The sequence below is a fragment of the Hyperoodon ampullatus genome, assembly GCF_949752795.1.
Source record: "Hyperoodon ampullatus genome assembly, chromosome: 5".
NCBI classification, from domain to species: Eukaryota; Metazoa; Chordata; class Mammalia; order Artiodactyla; family Ziphiidae; genus Hyperoodon; species Hyperoodon ampullatus.
Window position 1 is genome coordinate 22,108,360 of NC_136918.1, and position 22,234 is coordinate 22,130,593.

At 43.3% G+C, this 22,234-nt stretch overlaps 1 protein-coding gene across 3 annotated transcripts in view; it reads right to left on the reverse strand.

Moving 5' to 3' along the window:
* Positions 1–22,234, reverse strand: part of RARB (retinoic acid receptor beta) — a gene marked incomplete at both ends in the record, with an annotated part of 424,884 nt that overhangs the window by 165,513 nt on the left and 237,137 nt on the right. For 2 of the 3 annotated variants that reach the window (XM_079705322.1, XM_079705321.1), the window contains one exon: positions 13,449–13,605. The exons of the other annotated variant lie outside the window; for it this stretch is intronic. In XM_079705322.1, the coding sequence (XP_079561448.1) occupies positions 13,449–13,605 (157 nt within the window). Of the gene's footprint in view, positions 1–13,448; positions 13,606–22,234 lie in introns of those variants that run through there. 3 annotated transcript variants of the gene reach the window in all.

Sequence of the window (22,234 nt, forward strand, 5' to 3'; positions counted from 1 at the left end):
ACCTCCTCATTCCCCCTCCCTGCAAGGAACATGGGAGTTTACTTTGAAGAGTTGGCAGAAGGAAGGAAACCCACGTCACACAAAGCTGAGAGGGGGACTTCGACCCACTTTCTCCTACTCCACGGATCTGGGCGCCTGAACTGCTCTGTGTCTGGGGATTCTCATCTGTAAAATGGAGCAATAACAGTGCCTTTCTCTTCAGGTTGCTGCGACAATGAGGTGACAGAATTCATTTTATGCACTTGGTACAATATGCAGATAATATGCACTTAATAAATATTAATTATGATGATGGCGGTTGTTTCATTTTAATAACAATCAGTCACAACTTGAAACTATTCAGGGGGGAAAAAAACCTTGGTTCAAAACTTTCTTTTGACTGAATAGACTTGTGGTTGCCAAGGGGGAGGAGGGGTGGGGGAGGGAAGGATCGGGAGTTTGGGATTAGCAGATGCAAAGTATTACATAGAGAATGGATAAACAACAAGGTCCTACTGCACAGCACAGGGAACTATATTCAGTATCCTGTGATAAACCATAATGGAAAAGAATATGAAAAAGAATACATATATGTATAACTGAGTCACTCTGCTGTACACCAGAAACTAACACAACATTGTAAATCAACTAGACTTCAATAAAATAAATTTTTTAAAAAAGTTTCTCTTGATTGTTAATTTGGTCCTATTTCTATTTAATTTCTTCACCCCATTTCTAGGGATGGACAAAGAAAAGAAGGAAGGGAGGAGTGGCAATGTGAACGGGAAGTACCATCAGAGATTCTATTCCAAGGATATCAAAGCGAGTGCCAGAAGCCCAAGGAAATACCACGTTCTCATATTTTCAGGCCAATTTTTCAGCTGACACATTTGTAAGGGCTTGCCATCACGGCCAGCGTGGGCCTCTCAAGTTCTAACCACTCCCTCCAGTTTACTTCAGGTGTTTTGAGCGACCCCCAAATATACAAATAAGCAAAAGCAGAGACCACTTGAGATGTTCTGAATTTCAAGTTCTTGTTCACTGAACTATACTCAGATATCTCCTGAGCACCTACTGTGCGCCCGGCACTGGGTTACTAAGCAGAGAACACATATACGAGCAGAAGGTGCTCGGGGGAGAGAAAGCATGGCATTTTCTAGAACACACACTGAGGCTTCCACAGAGTATGGTCCGTTCCTCTTTGCCTCCCTGCAGTGTAAAATGTTTAAGTAGAGTTGAAAGTAGCTGGAAAAGGTTGGAAGATACTCTATATCCATTTGAAAACCATGCAGGTGTGGAGCACAGGACTAGAATTTGTATTCTCCCACAATAGGACTGCTGCAAGAAACAGACCTCAAGTCCAGCCCACTGGGATTCTGGGAAAATCCTGGTTGAGTTCTGCAAAATAAGTGTTAGCAAAATAAGTGCTAAGTATTTGGCAAGCCCCAGGAAAAAGGGTTCCACCCAGAAGGAAAACAAGTTAAACAATGACTGAAATCACAACCCTCCAGTATTCTGTTTACATTCTCCTGCAGTCTATTTACCGTCTACATAAAGAGATAATTAGAGCTTCTGAACAGCAGTAGGAGAGAATAATAGAGGCTAAAGGAAAAGGGAAATAAAGAGAATGCACAAATATTGAAAAAATATTAATAGCTGAGTACACAGAGCTGTGTTGTTCAATGCCGTAGTCACTAGCCACATGTGGCTATTGAAAGTTAAATGAACTAGAATTAAATAGAATAAAAAATTCAGTTCCTCAGACATACTGGCCACATTTCAGGTGCTCAACAGGTCCACATGACCAGCCATCACCGTACTGGACAACACAGAATTACAGATGGTTGCCGTCCTTGCAGAAAGTTCTACTGTAGAGTGCCGGTATCTGAGACCTTAAGGGGTGGTGTGCTTGAACACCTATATCCATTGACTCCACCATGATTAACTGAGTCCTGACCAGGTATTTACTAGCTGTACTAATACCATATGACCATATTGGGAAGACAGAGGTAAAGGACACTGTATCTGACCTCAAAAGACTTACCAGGTTAGTAAGGGAACCCAACCAATAAAACAAAATGAAACAACACACACTAAAAAGGAGAAATGAGAAGAAACACAGAAAACAAACCTGGTAACTTTAATGGTCAATATGGTAGTAAGTATCCAAGGGTTCCCTGTAAAGTTCTTTCAACTTTCCTGCATTTAAAAAGTTTTTCATAGTAAAGTATTGGGGGGAAATTATTTACTGAGTATTAGGTCTCAGGTACTTTAAAGAAACTCTCTTATTTAAGTCTATGGTAAGTTTGCAAGGTAAGTGTTATGGACCAATGGTACAGATGAAAACCACTGAGGCAACAGCAAAGGCAGCGCATGAAGAGTGCCAGCTCCACTGTACCACGCTATACACATAGGAACGCATGGAGCATCCACCTAGAAGCCACTACATGACCTGTAGATAGTCACTTCAGTTAGCCCATGTGTCTCCTCAAAATCCATAATTCAACAACTAGATTTCAAACAAAAGAAACAGGTAGAACACGGTATGTAAAAATCCCAAGTACAGAACAATATATTGCACTTAAAATAGCAGTCACCCCTTCATATCTTTGGGGCATTGGTTTCAGGATCCCCATGAACAACAAAATCTCTGGATGCTCAAGTCCCTTATAAAAAATGGCGTACTATTTGCATATAACCTACACATCCACCATATACGTTAAATCATCTCTAGATGACTTACAATGCCTAATACAACGTAGGCGCTATGTAAATAGTTGCAAATACAATGTAAATACTGTGTAAATAGTTGCCAGCTGTGCAGCAAATTCAAGTTTTGCTTTTTGGAACTTTCTGGAATTTTTTTTCTGAATATTTTCCATCTGAGATTGGTCAAATCCGCAGATGTGGAACCTGTGGATATGAAGAGCAAACTGTGTTTGGAACCACTGAACTAAGAGCATTATGTGAGAGGCTAGTCATCATCATTTGATCCATGTAAACTTCATTAAATAGTCAGTTTTCATAGGCTTGGGACCCTCTAAACAAACTACGTGGCAAATACCAAAATATCAATTTTTCAGTGTCTCCTGGAAACTTTTCTTTTCTCTTTTTTTTCCTTCCTGTTTTTCCAGTAATGGAAGACGCAATAGTGCTAGCTGACTAGGAGGTACCACCACTGGTGCCCGCCTCCAGACGAGAGTTCTCAGTGAACCAGAAGAACAAGAAAACCTTCTTTCTCATCTCTCACCTCCCTGCAATTCCTCAGCAAACACAAGACTGATCCCGACCTGCCTTCTGTGAGCCGTAGAGGGACCAGGCCAGCGCAGACACTAACAACAAACAGGATGGAAAACAAAAGAGTAAACAGCCTCCTGGTTTCTTCCACAATTTAAAAGGCTGTGGCTTCTATGAGAGAAATAATGTCATCAGAGGAAATTCTGTGGGACAGTTCTTCACCCCTCTCTCTCTTTCCCACCTTTTCCCAAAACCAAAGCACTCCAAAGTCCCTTCTTGGTATTACTGGGGCATAAATACCTTCCAGGAAGTCTTCACTCGGCTGTCAGGTGACAGGGTCAAACTGCTGTCAAACTCACCTTCTCTGAGCCTCAAGGTCCTCTTCCGTAAAAAGAGGCAAATCGTACCTGCCTCACAGGATTGCTTGTGATAAGGATATAGGTACAGTCATTAGAGCAGAATCTTGTTAAAAATTTAACCAGCCCAGAAAGCAAACTAAACACTCCACCACAGCTCTTTAAGTTGGTCTCTACAGAAGACAATCATTTCTTTCGTGTTCTAGGGCATGGTTGTGATGACTGCTGTGTGGACCAAAGACGGCTGCGTGTTTTTGGTACCTCCCCATGGACAGGTAGCCATATTGAAGGTGAGCTGGCCCATGCCGCTCCCCCAACAGCAGGTGGTGACAGTGACCGCATGCCAGCACACGCAGCTACCTCAGGTGACAGCCCGGCTGAGCTCTCTGCCACCAAGCAACATCCACTGCCAGCCCTGGGCGCCAGCAGTGACAAGACTTCCAGCCCATTTTAGCCCTGGGAGCTGCAGCCTCATCTGACATCATGCGGAGCAGAAGACCTGCTCAGCTGAGCCCAGTCCACCCACAAAATAATGAGATAATACGTTGTTAGGCCACTACGTTTGGGGGCCGTTTGTTACACAGCACGGTGTCACAAAAACAATCATAGAGAAGTGATACAACAGCCAAGACATGGAAGCAACCTAAATGTCCATCAACAAACAAATGGATAAAGAAAATGTGGTACATATATACACAATGGAATATTACTCAGCCATAAAAGAGAAATAATGCAGCAACATGGATGGACCTAGAGATTATCATACTAAGTGAAGTTAAGTCAGAAAGAGAAAGACAAATACCATAGGATATCACTTGTATGTGGAATCTAAGTTTTAAAAAATGACATAAATGAACTTATTTACAAATCAGAAACAGACTCACCGATTTCAAAAACAAACTTATGGTTACCACAGGGAAAACGTGGCGGGGAGGGATAAATTAGGAGCTTGGGATTAACATATGCACACTACTGTATAAAATAGGTAACCAGCAAGGACCTACTGTATAGCACACGGAACTCTATTCAATATTCTGTAATAACCTATATGGGAAAAGAATCTGAAAAAGAATGGATATGTGTATACGTATAACTGAATCACTTAGCTGTACACCTGAAACTAAGACAACACTGTAAATCAACTATACTCCAATAAAATTTTTAACTGATTTTAAAAAATATATAATCTAATAGACCTAACCCCCAAAGAACATTATTTAACAGACACTCGAAACATCCATATAAGTCGTCAAGAAGCAAGTTCAGAAGGTATGCACTTATTCCACTGCGTAGTTTAAAACTCCGCAGCGTAAACTGCACTTAGAATGGACCTCTGCAGCTACCCCCAGAAAAACTTCTTTCCTGCTCCGTATGACAAAAATGCATAACCTACGTGATCCTCCTCTTATGCACCAGCTCTGGTTCTCAGTGGGTTTTAGTTCTTTCTGTAATCAAACTCAGGTTCAAAGTCCTGAGGAGATTGTGTTTGTGTTACAGGGGGCTGTGTCACAGTGACATGTGTATACAGGCGTCTCCCGTACATTTTGAGTCCAGAGAGCAGGGACCACATGGGCTTCATCTTGGTGTGTCCGTCCCATTCCCCCCCTCCCGCCAACCCCTGAACACATCAGGGAGCCTGGCACACCGCAGACATCCAAGAGCCGTTTGTTGAACAGGACTCTGCAAGATGGAATCCATCAGTGAGTAATCGAAATGTACTGGCCCCTGACAGCATCTCTGGGCAAAGTGTACCGTGACCACCTGGAAGGTGACAACGCTCAGGTGTAAAAGCCAATTATTTGTTCCAAATGGATGCCACTGCATCAGGACCACAGTGCTGTCCCACTGTGACAAACAGGAAGGATGGTCCCCCGGGTGATGAGCCACAGTCAGAGGAACCATTTCACAGAGGAAAGAGATGCCAACTCGGCAAACACGGTCTCTGTTAGTGAAGGCATGCAAGCCGCAGTGTCACGCTGAAACCAGAGAAGCTCTACTCGGGGACCTCTGTGTGTTTTCAGGGCAGAGTAGAATCCTCATTTACATTAGCTATTATATTACAAATCCTGCAATGTCCCATGTCATGGCCGTAGACATCGATCCCGTGTCAAGGCAGGCTATTTCTCAGCCCATGGGCAGCGCGAGGACCACAGATGGAGAGATGCTCGCAGGGTGAAGCATGTGTGTGAGCAGGCAGAGAGGCCGCCGTAAAACTCCCGGAGTGACAACTCCACAGCCTCTGGGCTGAGGGCAAGGAACTCACTACCCCTACCTCTCTAGAGCACTCTCCTTGTACAGGTGGCAGGATAACCTCTGTAAGCCCATTTAGGACTTGTGCCGCTAGAAACCCAACACGGGTTTCTGGAAGCTCTGGCCCAGGAAGCAGAAAGCCGGCCTTCATCTGCATCCTCCGACTTTCTCAGCGAATCCAAACCCGTTCATCCTGTCTCTAGCTCCTATTGTTTCCTCTGATAAGCAGGGCCCCAGTGAACAATTAAAGCTTTCAATAAATAATCTCTAAGCACATTCATTTGATTGACTGTTATTTGATACAGCAGTTAGTTTCAATGGGGCAGTTAATATTGATCACATAAAGTACTCCAGACAAACATGAAACAGTTCCAGAACTCCATGGATTATTACCCTTTATCTGCCAGTCATCCGGGTTACTTGTAATGGTCACGGAATTTAAAATCAATAATAACAATTAGTGTTCTGTACACCAAAACAGATGAATCATGTGAAATGGGTTTTCATATAAGATCAAAGGTAAAGTGCGCCTATCACGTGGGAGAAGGCTCTCTGAGTTTCCAGGACACACTTGGCAAGGTACTTTCAGGCAAGTCTTCAACACAGCCAGCAAGACAGAAAGAACGGTATTTAGGAGATGTGATCATAAAAACGCACGTGAAACCCGACTGTCTTAATCCAAAAAGATGAAGGGTAAAAGATAAAAGTGATCAAAATGAATGCTAACAAACGTAGTAAAATTAGTGGGACTGGCAATTTACTTCCTCTGAGATACGCTTCTAGCTACCTTTTCCCGCTTCCGACTCACAGGCTACCTTTTCCCGCTTCAGATTCACAGGCAATAATCGTGATTTTTTGGAAATAAAATGGCAACAACGGTATTTTAGCTCCACAGCACCACTACTGTGATGTCTGGATAATTAAAATGCAAAGCAACAGAGAAATGCTTCATCATTAAACTGTAACCATCGCACTATGTGAAATCATCCATCCCAAAGACTTGTTTTTCATCAATTATTTGTTATTTATCTGATGTAAATATAAGGACTAATTAAAATGTATGCCTTTTTACACAGCTTCTTGTCATTAAAGCCAATGAAAGCATTCTGAGGACCATAATGAAATAATTATGTTTGCCTTTAAGAATTCTCTTCAACAACACATGGCAGTACTGAGCTAAATTAAAACATCAGGAGCTAAATTTTGCTTGCCTCCATTTCCATTTTAGTTAATTATACCCCCAAGGTTTCCAATAGGCCAGACCCTAAAAAATCTTTTGAAGCTGAAACAGCCTTCAGATCATCAGCCTTTTTATAATCATGAACTCTGATGATAAGACAAAGGTACCGTAGCCTCCAAAGCTTTAATATTTCTGAGAAGGGGTATTTATTACTGAGGTCTTCATTTGCTCTGAAAATTAGGGAAGTATTAGGATAAATGTGATCCAAAGCTTCGTTTTCAGGTTAGCTGATACACTCGTCTTATCTGGTCTTATCTGCATCATTTCTACCACAGTATTTTGAATTTAGTTATTTTTTTTCCTGATTTGATAACATTTAATCAGTGGCGAAAAGTAATTGATTAATATCAACAACAAAAACAAACATTTCACTATATCTGAGTCAAATCAGGAGAATAACTCCTTATTCAATACTCAAACTTAAAAAAAAAACAAAGAGCAATCTTTAAGAGTAGACTGTGAAGCCATGAACTTGAAAAAATAAAATAGGACCCTTTCATTAGGATCTCTCCTTCTCCAGACCTGAAACTGGTGACACTTGTAAAGGCAAGAAATAGTAAAAAAAAAAAAAAAAAAAAAAAAAAAAATTTTTTTTAATCTGAGTTTAAGAGAAAAGGAAGAAGGAAAGAGGAAAGGAAAAACTGCCAGGCGGTTTCAGGTCTGGTGGCAAATGCAGTGGCTTTCACCTGCTGTCAGATGATGCCAGTGGGGTGGGAACGCAGTGTTTAGAAAAGTAAACAGGAGTCCCAGGGATTAACTCTGACAATGTGAATTCCGCCCATCTGGTTCTGTGTGGAGAGTCAGCAGGGTTCACAGGGGATGATATTTGACTGCCGGATAGACTGTCTTCTGAGACATCAGAGGGAAAGTGTTGACAGCTGCGAAACAAGGATCTAGTACATGACAACCTAAAATTGCAATTGTAATCTCAGAATCTGCTTTTATTAAAACCACACCCAAGTCAGTCTTTGTTCCGTTTAGAGAAATTTCCTTTCGGGAATGAGGGACATTGTCACCCACGATCAGCCTTGTTAAAATCAGCTCCCCCCGGCCCCCTCCCAGCTCGCTTCATCAGCTGCCGCGGAGCCTGTGCTCTGAGAGAGGAAACGCTCAGCAAGGCTGGGTCACCTCCTGACGTCAGTTCCTGTTATCCTGCCTTATCGTGCTGGGGACCAGGAGTCTTATCTTACTGAATGGCCCCCCTTTCAGCTCCCCATCCTGCAAGGCCAGAGAAAAAGCAAGTCAGCGGTTCCACTGCCTGTCTGAATTCCCATCTAAGAAGCTCTGAAAGCTCCAGATAAATAATAGAATACTTGTAGGCTCACCCTCTACGGCTGCCTAGGTGGAGAGAACTTTTGCAACTTTATTTTTTATTCATCGGAAGGGGTTTGGGGGCTGGGCTGGGACGGGACGGGAATCATGCCTCTCAGTGATGAAGCAAGGAGGCGGGAAGGAAAAGAGGAGCATTCAGGGCGACATATTGAGTGATTAGATTGTGTTATTAGATCTTACGGATGGGCAGGTTATCTCATCTCCTATTTAACAAGAGGTGCTTGGGCCAAGCCACTTACAGACAGGATACTGATAAATCTGAAACTGGAGTTAACTCTCCTCTCTCCATCACCTCCAGCTCTAACTTTTTATGAAGAAGCTGGCCAAGAACTGATACAGATTTGTTCACAGTGATTCAACGTATAATTCCACCCCTCCCCCGCTCCCAATACACACACACACACACACACACACACACACACACACACACACACGCTGGCATCAGAGCCACGGTCATAATACTTAAATCCATATCGCAAGGGACGCCTTCTATTTACAGATCTACATTTTGCCACAAAAGGAATTCATGTTCAGAAGAATGACCCAGAAGCACAAGGCGATCTTCAGTCATAACAGAAAAATTAAGCTGTGAGTGCTCCAGTTATACTGACCATCAAGTCCAAACAAAGGCTTTCTGTGCCACTCCTGGGTGCAAGGGGCAACCCTAGGAGATGTCATAATATTGAAATATCTGGCATATTTCAGTGGCTTATGTGGGAGTTGTGGCAGTATATTTGAAAGTGGGTTACTCTAGAAAATCTGAGATGTATGATTGCCATAACTACCCTGTAATTTGAAAGGCAAGATTCTACATTAATATCTTTTGGAAAGGTTTTTAGCCCAGATTTTTCTGATTAACCTTCATCAAAAAACTCCCATTTCCGAAATAATCTAGTTAATTAATAGTTAACTGAATTTATATTAGAACATTTAAAGTATAAAAATGTCATTTAGGGAGAAATTTATTGGCAGTTACATGTAACTCAAACTCTATAGAAGATTCTTTTTAAGATGTTCTAAAATGAACAGTGCATTCACTGTTTCGTAAGTCCTGTTCGACTCGAAGAGTTTTCTATTTTGCAACTTGGTTTTACATCTTCCATCTACCTCGCAGAGAGTAACTTTCTAGTTAAAAAATTCCCAGCCTTTAAAAAAAATTTTTTCGATTTTAAAGATTCTAAATTCCTTGACAGCAGAGTTTATAATCTTCATCATTTATCACGTATTTCCCTTCTGAGATTATCTATGCATTACATTTCACAAGAATGTAGAAAGGAGAAAACGGTGAGGTTTTCTTTCTTTTTTTAGCTATCTCTGGGGCTTAACATGTTGAAGGGAAATTATAAGCACCTGATTTCCAGAAGAACTTTCTTTTGTGCTTTAAAGCAAAGTTCGTGACAATACCGACTGGTTATATATGGTCAGAGCCAGGCTTCCAAAAATAAGAAGAAAACTTCTGGTTCAGGTCAGCGAACCTATCAGAAATTGCGCTGCTGGTCATTTATCTACTAAGAGAAGAAAGGCCTAGTTCCGATGCGAGGGCTTTGCATTTGGGCTGGGAAATCAAATGCTACCAAGAGTTTCCACATCCATTCCACAGCCTAAGCTTAAGGGACACATGACTACCTCTCCTAGCATTCTGATCTATTTTTTGGGGTGTCTATCCTTTTCTGGTGATAAAATTTAAACTTCTGCATTTTTTTCTTGTAAGTTGCACATCAGTGCTTCCCTACCCAAAGTGCCGAGTTACCTGGATACTGAAAAAATTTTAGTAATTATTTTTTCCTACGGGGAAGGAAAACTTTGTCAATCTTCCACTTGTTTTCAAACGGCCCTATCCTGCACTCTCTGAGATTTAAGTAGAATTCCCTTTTCTTTTCTCCTTTCTGATGGTGTTAGTTACCACTGTCATGTGGCTGAGAAGCAGAAAATTATGTCCTACTTTAGAAAAACAATTGAGCCTTTTCACTGAAATATTTATTCAAAACCCCATTCAGTTCATACGGTGGTTGTCAGCCTTTATTTAGTCTCTCTTTCAGAGGGTATCTTTGATTTTGCCACTTTGACCCCAATTTATATCTCACTAGGAGAGGATTTAGATACTGTTTAATACTTAAAATTCAGGTCCCAGTGCTTTGGAAAGGAGACATCTTTCCTTCCTAAATCATAACATCGATACTGTTTGTTTTTAAAAACAGATTATTTCTCCTCGTTAGAAAAGAAAATCTGTTTTTCCTTTTTTCTTTTGATGTGTTATAAGCAGGGTGAAGACAGGGAAAAGGGCCAAGAAGTTGTCACTCTCATGATTTCACCAAAGCAACTACTATATTTAGACCACAAATATTAGGCTTTATCTTATGCTCACTGAGCAATTAATGCTGAAAACATCTGGAGCAGCCTAAACCCAAGGTAATCCAGGAGGCACCTGAACAGAGACTTAGTGACTCTGACACCTCCAGGGGCCGTCTTAAATCCTATTATTTACACCATGTTCCCTTAGTAACTCGCTACTCCTGACTTCGAATTTTTAGAGGCAATTCACAGGCCCTATTTCAACCGACAGCTGGTTGGCATATCATTTTTCTGTCTTAAAATTAAAAGGGAAAATAAAGAGAATATTCTAACACCTTTCAAAGAATGCTTCTGGTGTGTTGTACATTCAAAGGGTTTACTCCAATTCCTACACACACACACAGACACACACCCACTATAAAAAAATAAGTAGGATCTCAAAGCAGAAAATAGTTTTGGTTAGAATTTAGTACTATTTTTTTCCCTTCTGGCCCACTGTTTCCTCTGTGTTAAGAGCACAAACAGATCTGCTTCTTGTCAAAACAGTCATTGAGTAAAATGGAAAAGGCTGTGGTTTTTATGTTTGTACTTATACAAACAGGGCCCTAATATGCTTTAACTTCAAAAGCCCTAACTGGCTGTGCCACCCTGAGCCAAACACCGCGTGGCAGAGCTGTGTCAGAACTTTTATATATGCTTAAAAGCTTAAACCACTTGAACAACTAACCTGACCTGTCCTAAAGCGGTTTGTGCGACTCCGCAGGGGCCTAAGCGATATTTACACACTATTCATTTAACCTGGAGTCCGGGGGTGGGATCCAAACCCTTGTGAAATTGACCACAGTGAGCACTAATTGCCCTGCTTACAAAAATAAGACACCAAAATTTCTGAAATCCCTTTGTCATTTGCCTTTATTTACTTTGTCTAATGCAAGCTTCTTTGATTAGCTGAACTTTGCTGTTATCAACACTTCTTGCTTATCAGCTGGCCCTAGGTGAATGACACATTCACCACTAGCCTCTCACCAGATAAGGCAAATCCCTTGTTTAACTTGTTCAAGAACAAACAAAGTTCCCCCCCAAACTTCTGCAACTTAATAGGCACTTTTGGAGAGTTAATTACAAAAGGAAGAATGTCTACTTGTAAAACCTCTACTAGGTCTAATAGCTTGACGCTAGGGTCCTGAGCATTCTTTTTTCCTTTGTTAAAAAACGTTTCATTAAAACTTTCTCTCACAAGAAAAGTTTGAGGGAGCCCTAGTTCCCTAAGATTCCAAATGAAATTGTTCATACTGTTTTAATTGCTACAGAGAGGAGGAGGGTCTAAAAGATCTGTTAGTGGGTTGGAAAATTATTTTCTAACAGTTTCTTTGAGCTCTCCAGAAAGAAAAGAGGCAGCAGGAAAGAAAAAGCATTTGAGGAGCAGCTGAAAATGAGGACGCCTTTTGAAAATATTCTTTTTACCCTGGTTATGGCTCTACGAAATACTAAGTCAGACAGCTAGACTGTTGGCATCAGACGGTTATTGACTTTTCAGCTACAAACCTGTTGATTTCCTGGACCCCTGAAGCAAGACTTTATTCTTAAGAAAAAGTTTCAGAAGAGGACGATTTAAATCTTGTCATTGTCCCCTCTCTCTCCTTTTTCTTCCCTCTCTTTAGATAAGCCATCATGTTATTAGGAAAACTCAATTTCTTCCAGTTAAACTTTGACCTCTTTGAAAACAAAGATTTAAAATGTCATTTTCAGGCTAATGCTCCAATGAATTGTCAAATAAAGTACTAAAAACATTTTGATAGATAGCTGAGCCATTTATCTAAATCACTGTCAGGGCAGCGATGCGTCCAGCAGGCTCCCACTACAGCCACCTGAAGGTGGGATTTTCTGGGACTGCTGGTCATTTCTCAAGCCTGCAGCCAGTCTACTGTTGACCAGTGCGTGCCTCGGCACCCTCTCAGAATCAGATAACCAAATAGTCAATATTTTTTTTAAAAACTGGGCTACCCCACTTATGTTTCCTTTCCTTTAACCAACATCCAGGTTCCCGGCTGAACTGCAAGATATGGAAATAATGGATGGCTCAGCCCAAGGGGTGTTCATTGCCAGTAGTTTTCTAGCAAAACAGCAACTTCTTAGAGCAACAAAGTGACTCGGAAAGGTGGCAGCAGGGTCAATGCTAAGAAATATTGCCTTTCCTCCGCAAGGAAAACATTGGCGGCGGCAGCTTTAACTGGTCGTTTATGAACTTCAGGAGCAGCAGCAACCTTAATTAGGCTAAATTCCTTGCAAGGAAGATGTCATATTTTAATTACTTTAGACTGTTGAAACACACAAGGGGGAATATACATAGAACTAGTAGCTAATCCAAAGAACAGCAAAGTTAAATTCCCCTCTGCATATATCTTAGTAAAAACTGTACCAACGTTGTCAAATTGACTCACTTGAAGAATGTTTCAAAGTCCTGTGGTCACTCTACTTTTTCCCCCCTCCACGCACATTTTCTAAAACTGTTTTCAAGGGACTGTAGGGTCGGTAAGGAGAGAAGCAGGGGTCGGCAGGGGTTGTTTGGGAAGAAAACATCTAACAGGAAATTTTCAGCAGAGGGAATCAATATGCACACCAGCATAGCACACCCTTTCAGCATTAAATCATTAAATCCTTTGTCTGGCTACCAGTGCAATTTGTTTCCAATGTCTTCATTGCATGCAAGCGAGACAATTCATATTTTTTTCTTGGTAGAAGAAGGGAAAAAATAAACCTACATTGCGCAGTGTGCCGATGCTGCCATTCGGTTTGGGTCAATCCACTGAAGCATGCTTTGAGAGCTTTCTCCTGGAGCATGCAGGAAGACGGGCTCGCAGTGTAGAAATCCAGGATTTGCCCAGGACTCACTGACAGGACATCCATACAGTCAAACATGATCTCCCCTGCACCGAATGTCTGCAAAAGTGCTTATCCTCTAGGTGTGGAGGCAAATGGCATAGAAAAGTCCACCCAACTCCATCAAACTCTGCCCCCTTTTTGGCACGTAGGCTGTTGGTCTTTTTCCCAGCCTCGAATCATGAATTATGACAGACAAGCCAGCTAAAAGCCTGTAATTGATCCAAATGATCATTTACCATTTTCCAGGCTTGCTCGGCCAATCCAGCCGGGGCGGGGGGTTCCCAGAAAGAGCCCAAGTTCTCCTTCTAGGCAGACGCCTGCAAAAAGCCTTCGGAATGCGGTGCTGATCCTACCCGGACGGTGCCCAGACCAGCCCTGCCCGGCTTGCGCGCGTCCTCGGCATCCCCGTCCTCAGGCGGCTCGCGCGGGGACTCTGGTCCCCCCTTTGGCAAAGAATAGACCCTCCTGGCTCTGAACAGCTCACTTCCTACTACTTCTGTCACACAGAATGAAAGATTGAATTGCCTAATATATGCGAGTGAACTTTCGGTGAACCCTTCCCGGGCTGCTAACCTTCAAATGACCCAGCGAGTCTGACATCACCAGCTCCCAGGATTCTCACAGAGCCGAGCACTCCCAGCAGCCCCGCCGCGCGGGCGGCCCGCGGCCCGGGCGCGCGCACCTCCCGCCCCGCGTCTCCGCTCCGAGCGCGCGGGGCCCGGGGCGCCCGGAGCCACAGGGAGGAGGAGTGCGCGCGGTCCGGAGCCGCCGGGAGGAGCGCGCAGGGCCGGGACGCCGCTCGCCAGCTCCCGCCCTTTGCGCCCCAGTTCGCGGGGCTTCGCTCGGCCGCGCGCCCCCTCGTCCGCCCCCGGCCCAGCCTTTACATTCCTCCGTGCTCCTGTCTGTTAAATGCCTTGTAACGTGTGTGTTTTTCCACTCCTGCAAAAGCACAGCAAGCCCTAAACCGGAGCACGGAGAAGAGCCGCCCCTGGGGAAGCCTGGGGTCCAGAAACTTTCCATTTGATAGTCTTTTTCTGTCTGTCCCTCTTGCAGGCCGAAGGGACTGCGTTGGCTCAGGAGTAAAAAAAAAAAAAAAAAAAAAAAAAAAAAAAATCCAGCTTTCTGGATTCATTTACTTCTTAAAATTCTCCGAAGTCTACACGCAGCCTACGAAGGAGTCGAGAATTATCGGTAGTTCCTCCTGCCCCAGACACACACAATCACACAGATATGCAGGACTTCATAATATAATACAGTGGTCAACAGTGTGGATGTGGAAGTCAAACTGAACTAGATTCCAACCCACTGAGCAGCTATGGGATCTGGGACAAGTACCTAACCTCCCCCAAGCCTCAGTTTCCTCATCTGAAAAATGGGAGCATGCTACTGGTCACCTCAACCGATTGCTGTGAGGACAAAAAGAAACAGTGCTTGCATGGCACTCAGCACACACCCTAGACCAGTTAGCTGTGACTCATCCTCTTATTTTTAACTGGGGAAACAGAAGCCCAGGGAGGCTGAGAGCTGCTTGAGGTCCCACAGCTCAGAATCATGGCTAGAACCCAGCTCCCTGGAATCGCAGCCCAACGTGGAAATAACTTTTCTGTTGCGGACGAGCGCGGTTGAGCCCTCTCATCACATCCCCACCCCACCCCACCCCCACATAACTAACACAGATTTGAGAACTGGTTAAGTGTGAAAGTTCTGTATTTCCAAGGGCCACTTTTCACCCATACTAGCCCCTGTTCAAACTTGGCTATTTATTAGAAGACAGTAATTTTAAGGAAAAGGGACTAATTTTTTGTACCTCTCACACTGAAGCTTTTCAGCCATCCCTGAGAAGGACAGATGCAGAGTTTACAAATCAACCCAGGCAGAAAGCTGTGAACGGGAGAGCCAATCCACCCTGCAGCCATTTTGCACCACTTGCTTAAAGGATGCAACTGCAATGTACATCAAAGAAAGGAAGCTCCGGGGGAGGGATTAAACCACGTTAAGTCCTCCACTGCCCCTCCACCGTTGACTAATAATTCTCCCACAAAGCAAGGAGGGCGAGTGGGCGGGCGGGGGGGATGGCTTCCTCGCCCCTCGCAGGGAGGGGCGCGCTGCAGTCTCCTTTCTGTGAATGGGCTGGAATGTGTCCTGGCATCCAAGCCTTCTAAAAGCCTGTCGGGCACTTGCCCCGTGCTGCTGGGCTAGCAGAGTTGCTAAGTGGCACTCACGGTGTAACATGAAAAGTATGCATGGCACACACTTACCAAGTCAAAGACTCTTTCAGGAAGGTGTAGGCAAACAATTTTCAGCCCAGCAAGCTCAGTTCTTGCGATTGCAAAGTCCAGGGCGATAAAGGGGTAAGCTTTTGCTGAAACTATGTGTTTGTTATTCTCGCTCTCTCTCTCTTTTATATGGTCATCATTTTGTAACAGAGCTTTATTATAAGAAATCCTTTAACTACAAAGAAAACACACATTTTAAACAAGGAGTGCAGAGGAATTTACAAAACATTTAACACTCTGTCATTAAGATAGTTGTAAAGATACACAAAGCACCACATTGCCAATTGCTGCGTGGTCCATGGGACTTATAGCTCCAAATGCTTATTTAAGGTCCTTGGAGTGCCTTGGAAACTGGGCTTGTTTTGTACAGGATCATGGAGGTGGGTGAAAAGTTCTTTGAGGAGGGAGAGGAGGGAGCTATATTTAAAGTACAGCAGGAGGAACTAAGAGATGAGAAACATGGCACCGTGGCCAGGTGTGTGTACGGGTTATCCATGGCACTTACTTGCTCACTCAGCATCTTTCCAAAGGGTAGGGTGCACTGATCACAAGGAAGTGGACATGCGGAGGGGGTCCCCCAAACTCTGTTTACTCTCAGTTCTTATGGGAGACAACGGCTCCCAAATTTCTTTCCTCAATACTCTGTCACAGCACAAAAACAATAACAGAGAAGTGTGTGTGTGTTTGTGTGTGTGTGTCTTTGTGTGGTAGGAGTTCAGAGATTGGTGTTTTCTTTCTTTGCACAAGAAAATTTTACGTTTCTATTCACCTAGGAACACAGTTCTCTTAACTGTAGAGAAATAAACTTGAGCCTTGAAATGAAGGATCAGGGCTTAAATCCTCGTGAGTGGAACATTATGGGTGTCTTACAGTGCGACAGTATTCACTAGTCAGTTCATCATTTCTCATCATGAATCGATTACGTGGATAGCAACTATGAGGGTTATTATTTAATCCAAGTGTTAACTTACAAAGCAGCCCCCAAATTTAGCCACAAGTTTCTTATTCCTTCGTCAGTAAATCTAATTCTTATACTTCTTGAAAACTTGATTCTTCGTCTACCTTCTTCATCTTAAAAAAAGATAAGGGAAAAATACACAAAGAAGCCCCAGTTCCTTAATACATATCCATGCACCATAAAGATTAATGAACAGGTAGAAGGTGAAAAATGGCCTAGTTAATTTGTGGATAATGAAGTTTAAATTATCGACACCTATTTTAAACATTAATTAAACAATTTGGAACAACCGTTTCCCAAATCTCCTCTTAGTAAGGCATAAAATAACATTCTGATATGTGTCATTGCCCCTGTTTTCTTTATGCTTGATCAATGATAAAAGGAACTCTTAATAAAAGTATTTCCAACCACAAACAAACAAAAAAGCAAAAGTTTGAGCCCCAAATTCATTTTGTTTCAGAGTAACTGTGTATTTGTCAGTGTGACACAGCACATTTGAAACCCATAATCATAAAACAAAAATTTATAGCCAGGGTTCAGGGTCTACATCTGTTTCTCTGGTTTCTGTACAGCAATTACCCACTGGACAATCCAGAAAGAAACACCATGAATCATGCTCTGCAGACATGTTTGAACTGGAGAGTTTGGTGAAGAAAGAGCAGGCGTCTCTGTGCACCAGCACTGCACCCGGCCGTGTTCAAAACTGATCACATGCCTCGTGATGTCTAAATAAAAAGATTCTCACAGGCGCTGACATCCATTCCAGGCACAAGTCACGCAAAGCGCTGGCCACATGGAGGTGGGGCGGAGAGCGGCGGACACGGATCGTATTTTAAGAAGACACACCTGTCTCTTACACGGTTTTGGTTTTGTTTATTTTTATTTATTTACTTTTACTTTTTTTTTTTTTATACTGTTAGTCTCATGTAAACCCCTCTTGCCACACTTCTGCGGAAAAAGCAAACGACAGCACTGAGGGGAGCGTGGGTTTCGGCAGGGCAGCCGGGGCGGGGGTGTGTAGCCGGCACAGGGCAAGGGCTGAGCTGCTCCGGGGGCTACTGCACCCCCTGGCTCAGCTGCTTCCCGCGCTGGGAGCAGGGGAAGTCCTAACACTGATCAACAGCAGAAAGCGCCCTGGCCTGGCCGTCTGAACCCCGGCTCCGGGGCCGGGACTGGTGGTGTCTGTGATTCTCAGGCCCACAGGCAGCAAGCTGCATCCCAGACGTGAGCCCGCATCCCCGCAGACACGGGGTCTTCTCAGAGCCCAGGAAACATGTGTTCTTCCTCAGAAACGTCTCTCCACCTCCAGGGCTGGCCGCTGCGTCCTTCCTTCCCTTGGCTCCTTCTTCTGTAGCTTCCTGCTTTTCCCAGTTTCCTGGACGAAGTCTTCCCACGCATTACTTGCGGACAATGTCCCCAGGACGGGGCCACCGCCCCCCTCCCTTTCCAGGCCCGAGTGGCCTCCTGGGCAATTCCCCGCGTTTGCTGTGCATGGCTCCTGCCCCCGGGTTCCTGCCGGTCCCAACTGGAGACCAAACTCCTGCCCCACCCGAGCGCCCCCGACCCCCGCAGTGCCAGCAACAGGCTCCAGCGGGTCCTCAGCCCCCCGGCCACCCCTGCTGGCACCAGCTCGTGTGCGGGAGCCGGGAGGCCTACCTGTGGCTATTTCCTCTTGTTTATTTTTTCCCCGTTTTAATTTAGATTTTTAAAAAAGTAGTGCATGTTCATAAACACTTGGAGTCCAGGAGATTAAAAAGTGAAAAAGTAATGTGTAAACTCTCCATGTGTTCACTCCTCAAATGCCGAGCCCTGTGCCAGGTGCCGGGCATATATCCCTGTATCCCTGTGCCAGGCATATATCCCTGTATCTTCTGGGGGGATTGTTTGTTGCTTTTATACAAATGTAATCAAATAATGCATACTGTTCTGCGACATTTTTCTATTTAGTAATAAATAGTACATACAGAACTATCTTATTAAAAAACAATAAATAGCTAAATTAAAAAAAAAAACCAAAACCCCCACAACCCATTAAACAATGGGCGGCAGACCTGAATAGACATATTTTTCCAAAGAAGACATACAGATGGCAAACGGGCACATACAAAGGTCCTCAATTATTACAGACATGCAAAGCAAAATCACAATATCACCTCACACCTCTCAGAATGGCTATCATCAAAGAGACAACAAATAACAAATGTTGGCAAGGATGTGGAGAGAAGGGGACCTCCGTACACTGTTGGTGGGAAGGTAAATTGGTACAGCCACTATGGAAAACAGTATGGTGTTTCCTCAGAAAACAAAAAGGAGAAATCTGGATGATCCAGCAATTTCACTCCAGAGTGTATACCCAGAAAAAAGGAAAACACTGCTTTGAAAAGATGCATGCACCCCAATGTTCATAGCAGCATTATTTGCAATAGCCAAGACATGGAAGCAACCCAAGTGTCCATCACCAGATAAATGGATAAAGAAGATGTGGTACATATATACAATGGAATATTAATCAGCCATAAAAAAGAATTTAATTCTGCCATTTGCAACAACTTGGGTGGCCCTACAGAGTATTATGCTTAGTGAAATAAGTCAGACAAAGACAAATACTCTATGTTATCACTTATATGTGCAATCTAAAAAAATAAAACAAATGAATCAATGTAACAAAACAGAAACAGATTCACAAATATAGAGAACAAACTACTGGTTACCAGAGGGGAGAGGAATAGGGAAGGGGCAAACAAGGGGTAGGAGATTAAGAGATACAAACTACTATGTATAAAATAGATGAGCAACAAGGGTATATCATACAGCAAAGGGATATATAGCCATTATTTTGTAATAACTTTTAGTGGAGTATAATCTATAAAAATGCTGAATCACTATGCTGTAAACCTGAAACTACTATAATATTGCAAATCAACTACAGTTCAATTAAGCAACATCAACAACTGAACAGTATTCCTTTACACAAATGCAGTATAATTCATTTAACGGTGCTCAGCTAGTGGACATTTAGGTTGTTTTCAGTTTTCCAGTGTTTCAAGAAACGCTGTGGGTATGTGTACCAGTGTAGCAGTGTTGCCAGGTCAAAGATGATGTGCATTTTAAAATTTGATGGCCACACAAAATAGTACTCCAAAATAGTTATGCTAATATATATTCCCCTTTTGTTCTATAATGGAGGCCAATAAGCATTTTTCTGTGTAGGGCCATAGGAACTGTTCTAGGCTTTGCAGGCTATACAGTTCCTGTTGTAACTGCTCAGCTCTGCCGCTGTAATATAAAGGAGCCGTAGACCACATGTAAATGAATGGACATGTGTGTACTTAATAAAAGTTTATTTACAAAAACCAGCAGTGGACTGGGTTAACCCATGGGCTGCAGTTTGTCCAGCACTGTTCTAAACCAATATATAATGATTTCACCAAATTCTACATTGCCTTGTCTCTCTGCTATAAAACCTAGCCATATACATTTGGGTTTTCTTAACACTTTAATTTTCCTTCCCGTTTAAAACCTTCACCCAATTTCAACTTGTATAACTACACAAAAAATAATACGGCTCTTTTCTTACATTACTTCATCCAGAGCCATCTTTATTTCTCTCTTGGCTTATCATTTCCCACTTTCCTACTCATTTTCACTTCCTTCTGTAAGGAGTGTGGGATGGCATGTCTCCTTGAAATGAGCACAGATGCCCCTGTACTTCCGTTTTTTAAATTTTTTCCACCACTGAACGCCGGGTGGCATGCGGGATCTTAGTTCCCTGACCAGGGATGGAACCCGTGTCCCCTGCAGTGGAAACGCAGAGTCGTAACCACTGGACCGCCAGGGAAGTCCCCGAACACTGCTTTTTTTTTTTTTTTTTTTTGGTATGCGGGCCTCTCACTGTTGTGGCCTCTCCCGTTGCGGAGCACAGGCTCCGGACGCGCAGGTTCAGCGGCCATGGCTCACGGGCCCAGCCGCTCTGCGGCATGTGGGATCCTCCTGGACCGGGGCACGAACCCGTGTCCCCTGCATCGGCAGGCGGACTCTCAACCGCTGCACCACCAGGGAAGCCCCAAACACTGCTTTAAAGTCAGTTCTTTCCATCAACTCCCACTTCCCCTAACATAGGATGGCAAGTATTTGGGAGATGGAAAACGTCACAATGACTCCTGAGAATAAATGCCAATGGCACCACCATGCTACAACCCTTCTGTATTATTCTGCCTGAATTATTTGCTCTGTCTCATCTCAATGCATCTTCCAACGAGCTAAGGGTAGATGTGCCACCCAGCTGGCAGAGCGCTTAGAAGAACTGTGATACTCTTTTAGGGGCGGAAAGAAGCACAAAGGATTCTAAGAGTGCTTTGTAATTATTTCATGTTAATAGTATTAATAAAGGTTAATGTCTAGAGCTGAGATGTCTTCCTGAAGCCTCGTTCAGCACTTAATTGTTTTAGATCATCTGTATGACCAGAGGCTATTAGGTGGCTCTTAAACCGTGCTGTTTAAATTAGTTAAAATTCCATACAATTAAAAACTTAGTTGCTCCATCATACTGGCCACATTTCAAGTGCTTGATAGCCACATGCGGCTAGTGGCTATCGTGTCAACAGGACAGCACAGATATAGAACATTTTCGTCATTGCAGAAAGTTCTATTGGACCAGAGTTCTTAAAAGGTGAGCTGAGTGATCGGAGAGGCAGTGTAGCCTGGTGGGTGGGGCCGTGGAGTCTGGACATGGACTGAGTTTCAACTCCAGCTTCACCTCTTACCAGCTGTGTGACCCTGGTCCTGTGTTACTTAATCCCTACCCGCCTCAATTCCCTCACCTGTAAAATGCAGATATTAATGGTTCCTACCTTAAAGGATTGTGGTAAACATCGAACGAGGTAATACAAGTAAAAAGCACTTAGAGCATTGCCTGGGATATAATACGTACTTTTAAAAATGTTGGTGGAATGTCTGTAAGGAGAAAGTGACGTCAGCAACACAGAGCTCCAACACTACTCAACTACCTCTGGTACCAGGTACAGAGACACTTCTGTCAGGGCAGTAATTTTCAACCAGGATGCACAGTTCAGGCTGTGAGGTCCAGGCATATGCAATTAGGGCAAGTTTTCAGGAGATTTTGCTATAGGTGCCTGGTTTAAGTTCCACAGCGCTGAAGCACTATTACATATATTATATTTCTAAAAAGGATGGTGTCTTTTATTTTACAAAGCAGACACTGAGTCAGAATAGCAATGAAATATTTGACAAGTCCTACCCTGATGCTCCTTGTGGAAGGCAGAAAGTAGCTCACATGGCATGCTGATTTCTACAAAGTGGTATTCAGCCTCAGGAACGTAAGGCCAATTATGGATAATTAAATGGCAAGGATATTGCACAAAATGGAAGATTGGCATTATTTATCTATCTTCTCTTCCCGTCCATTCATCCA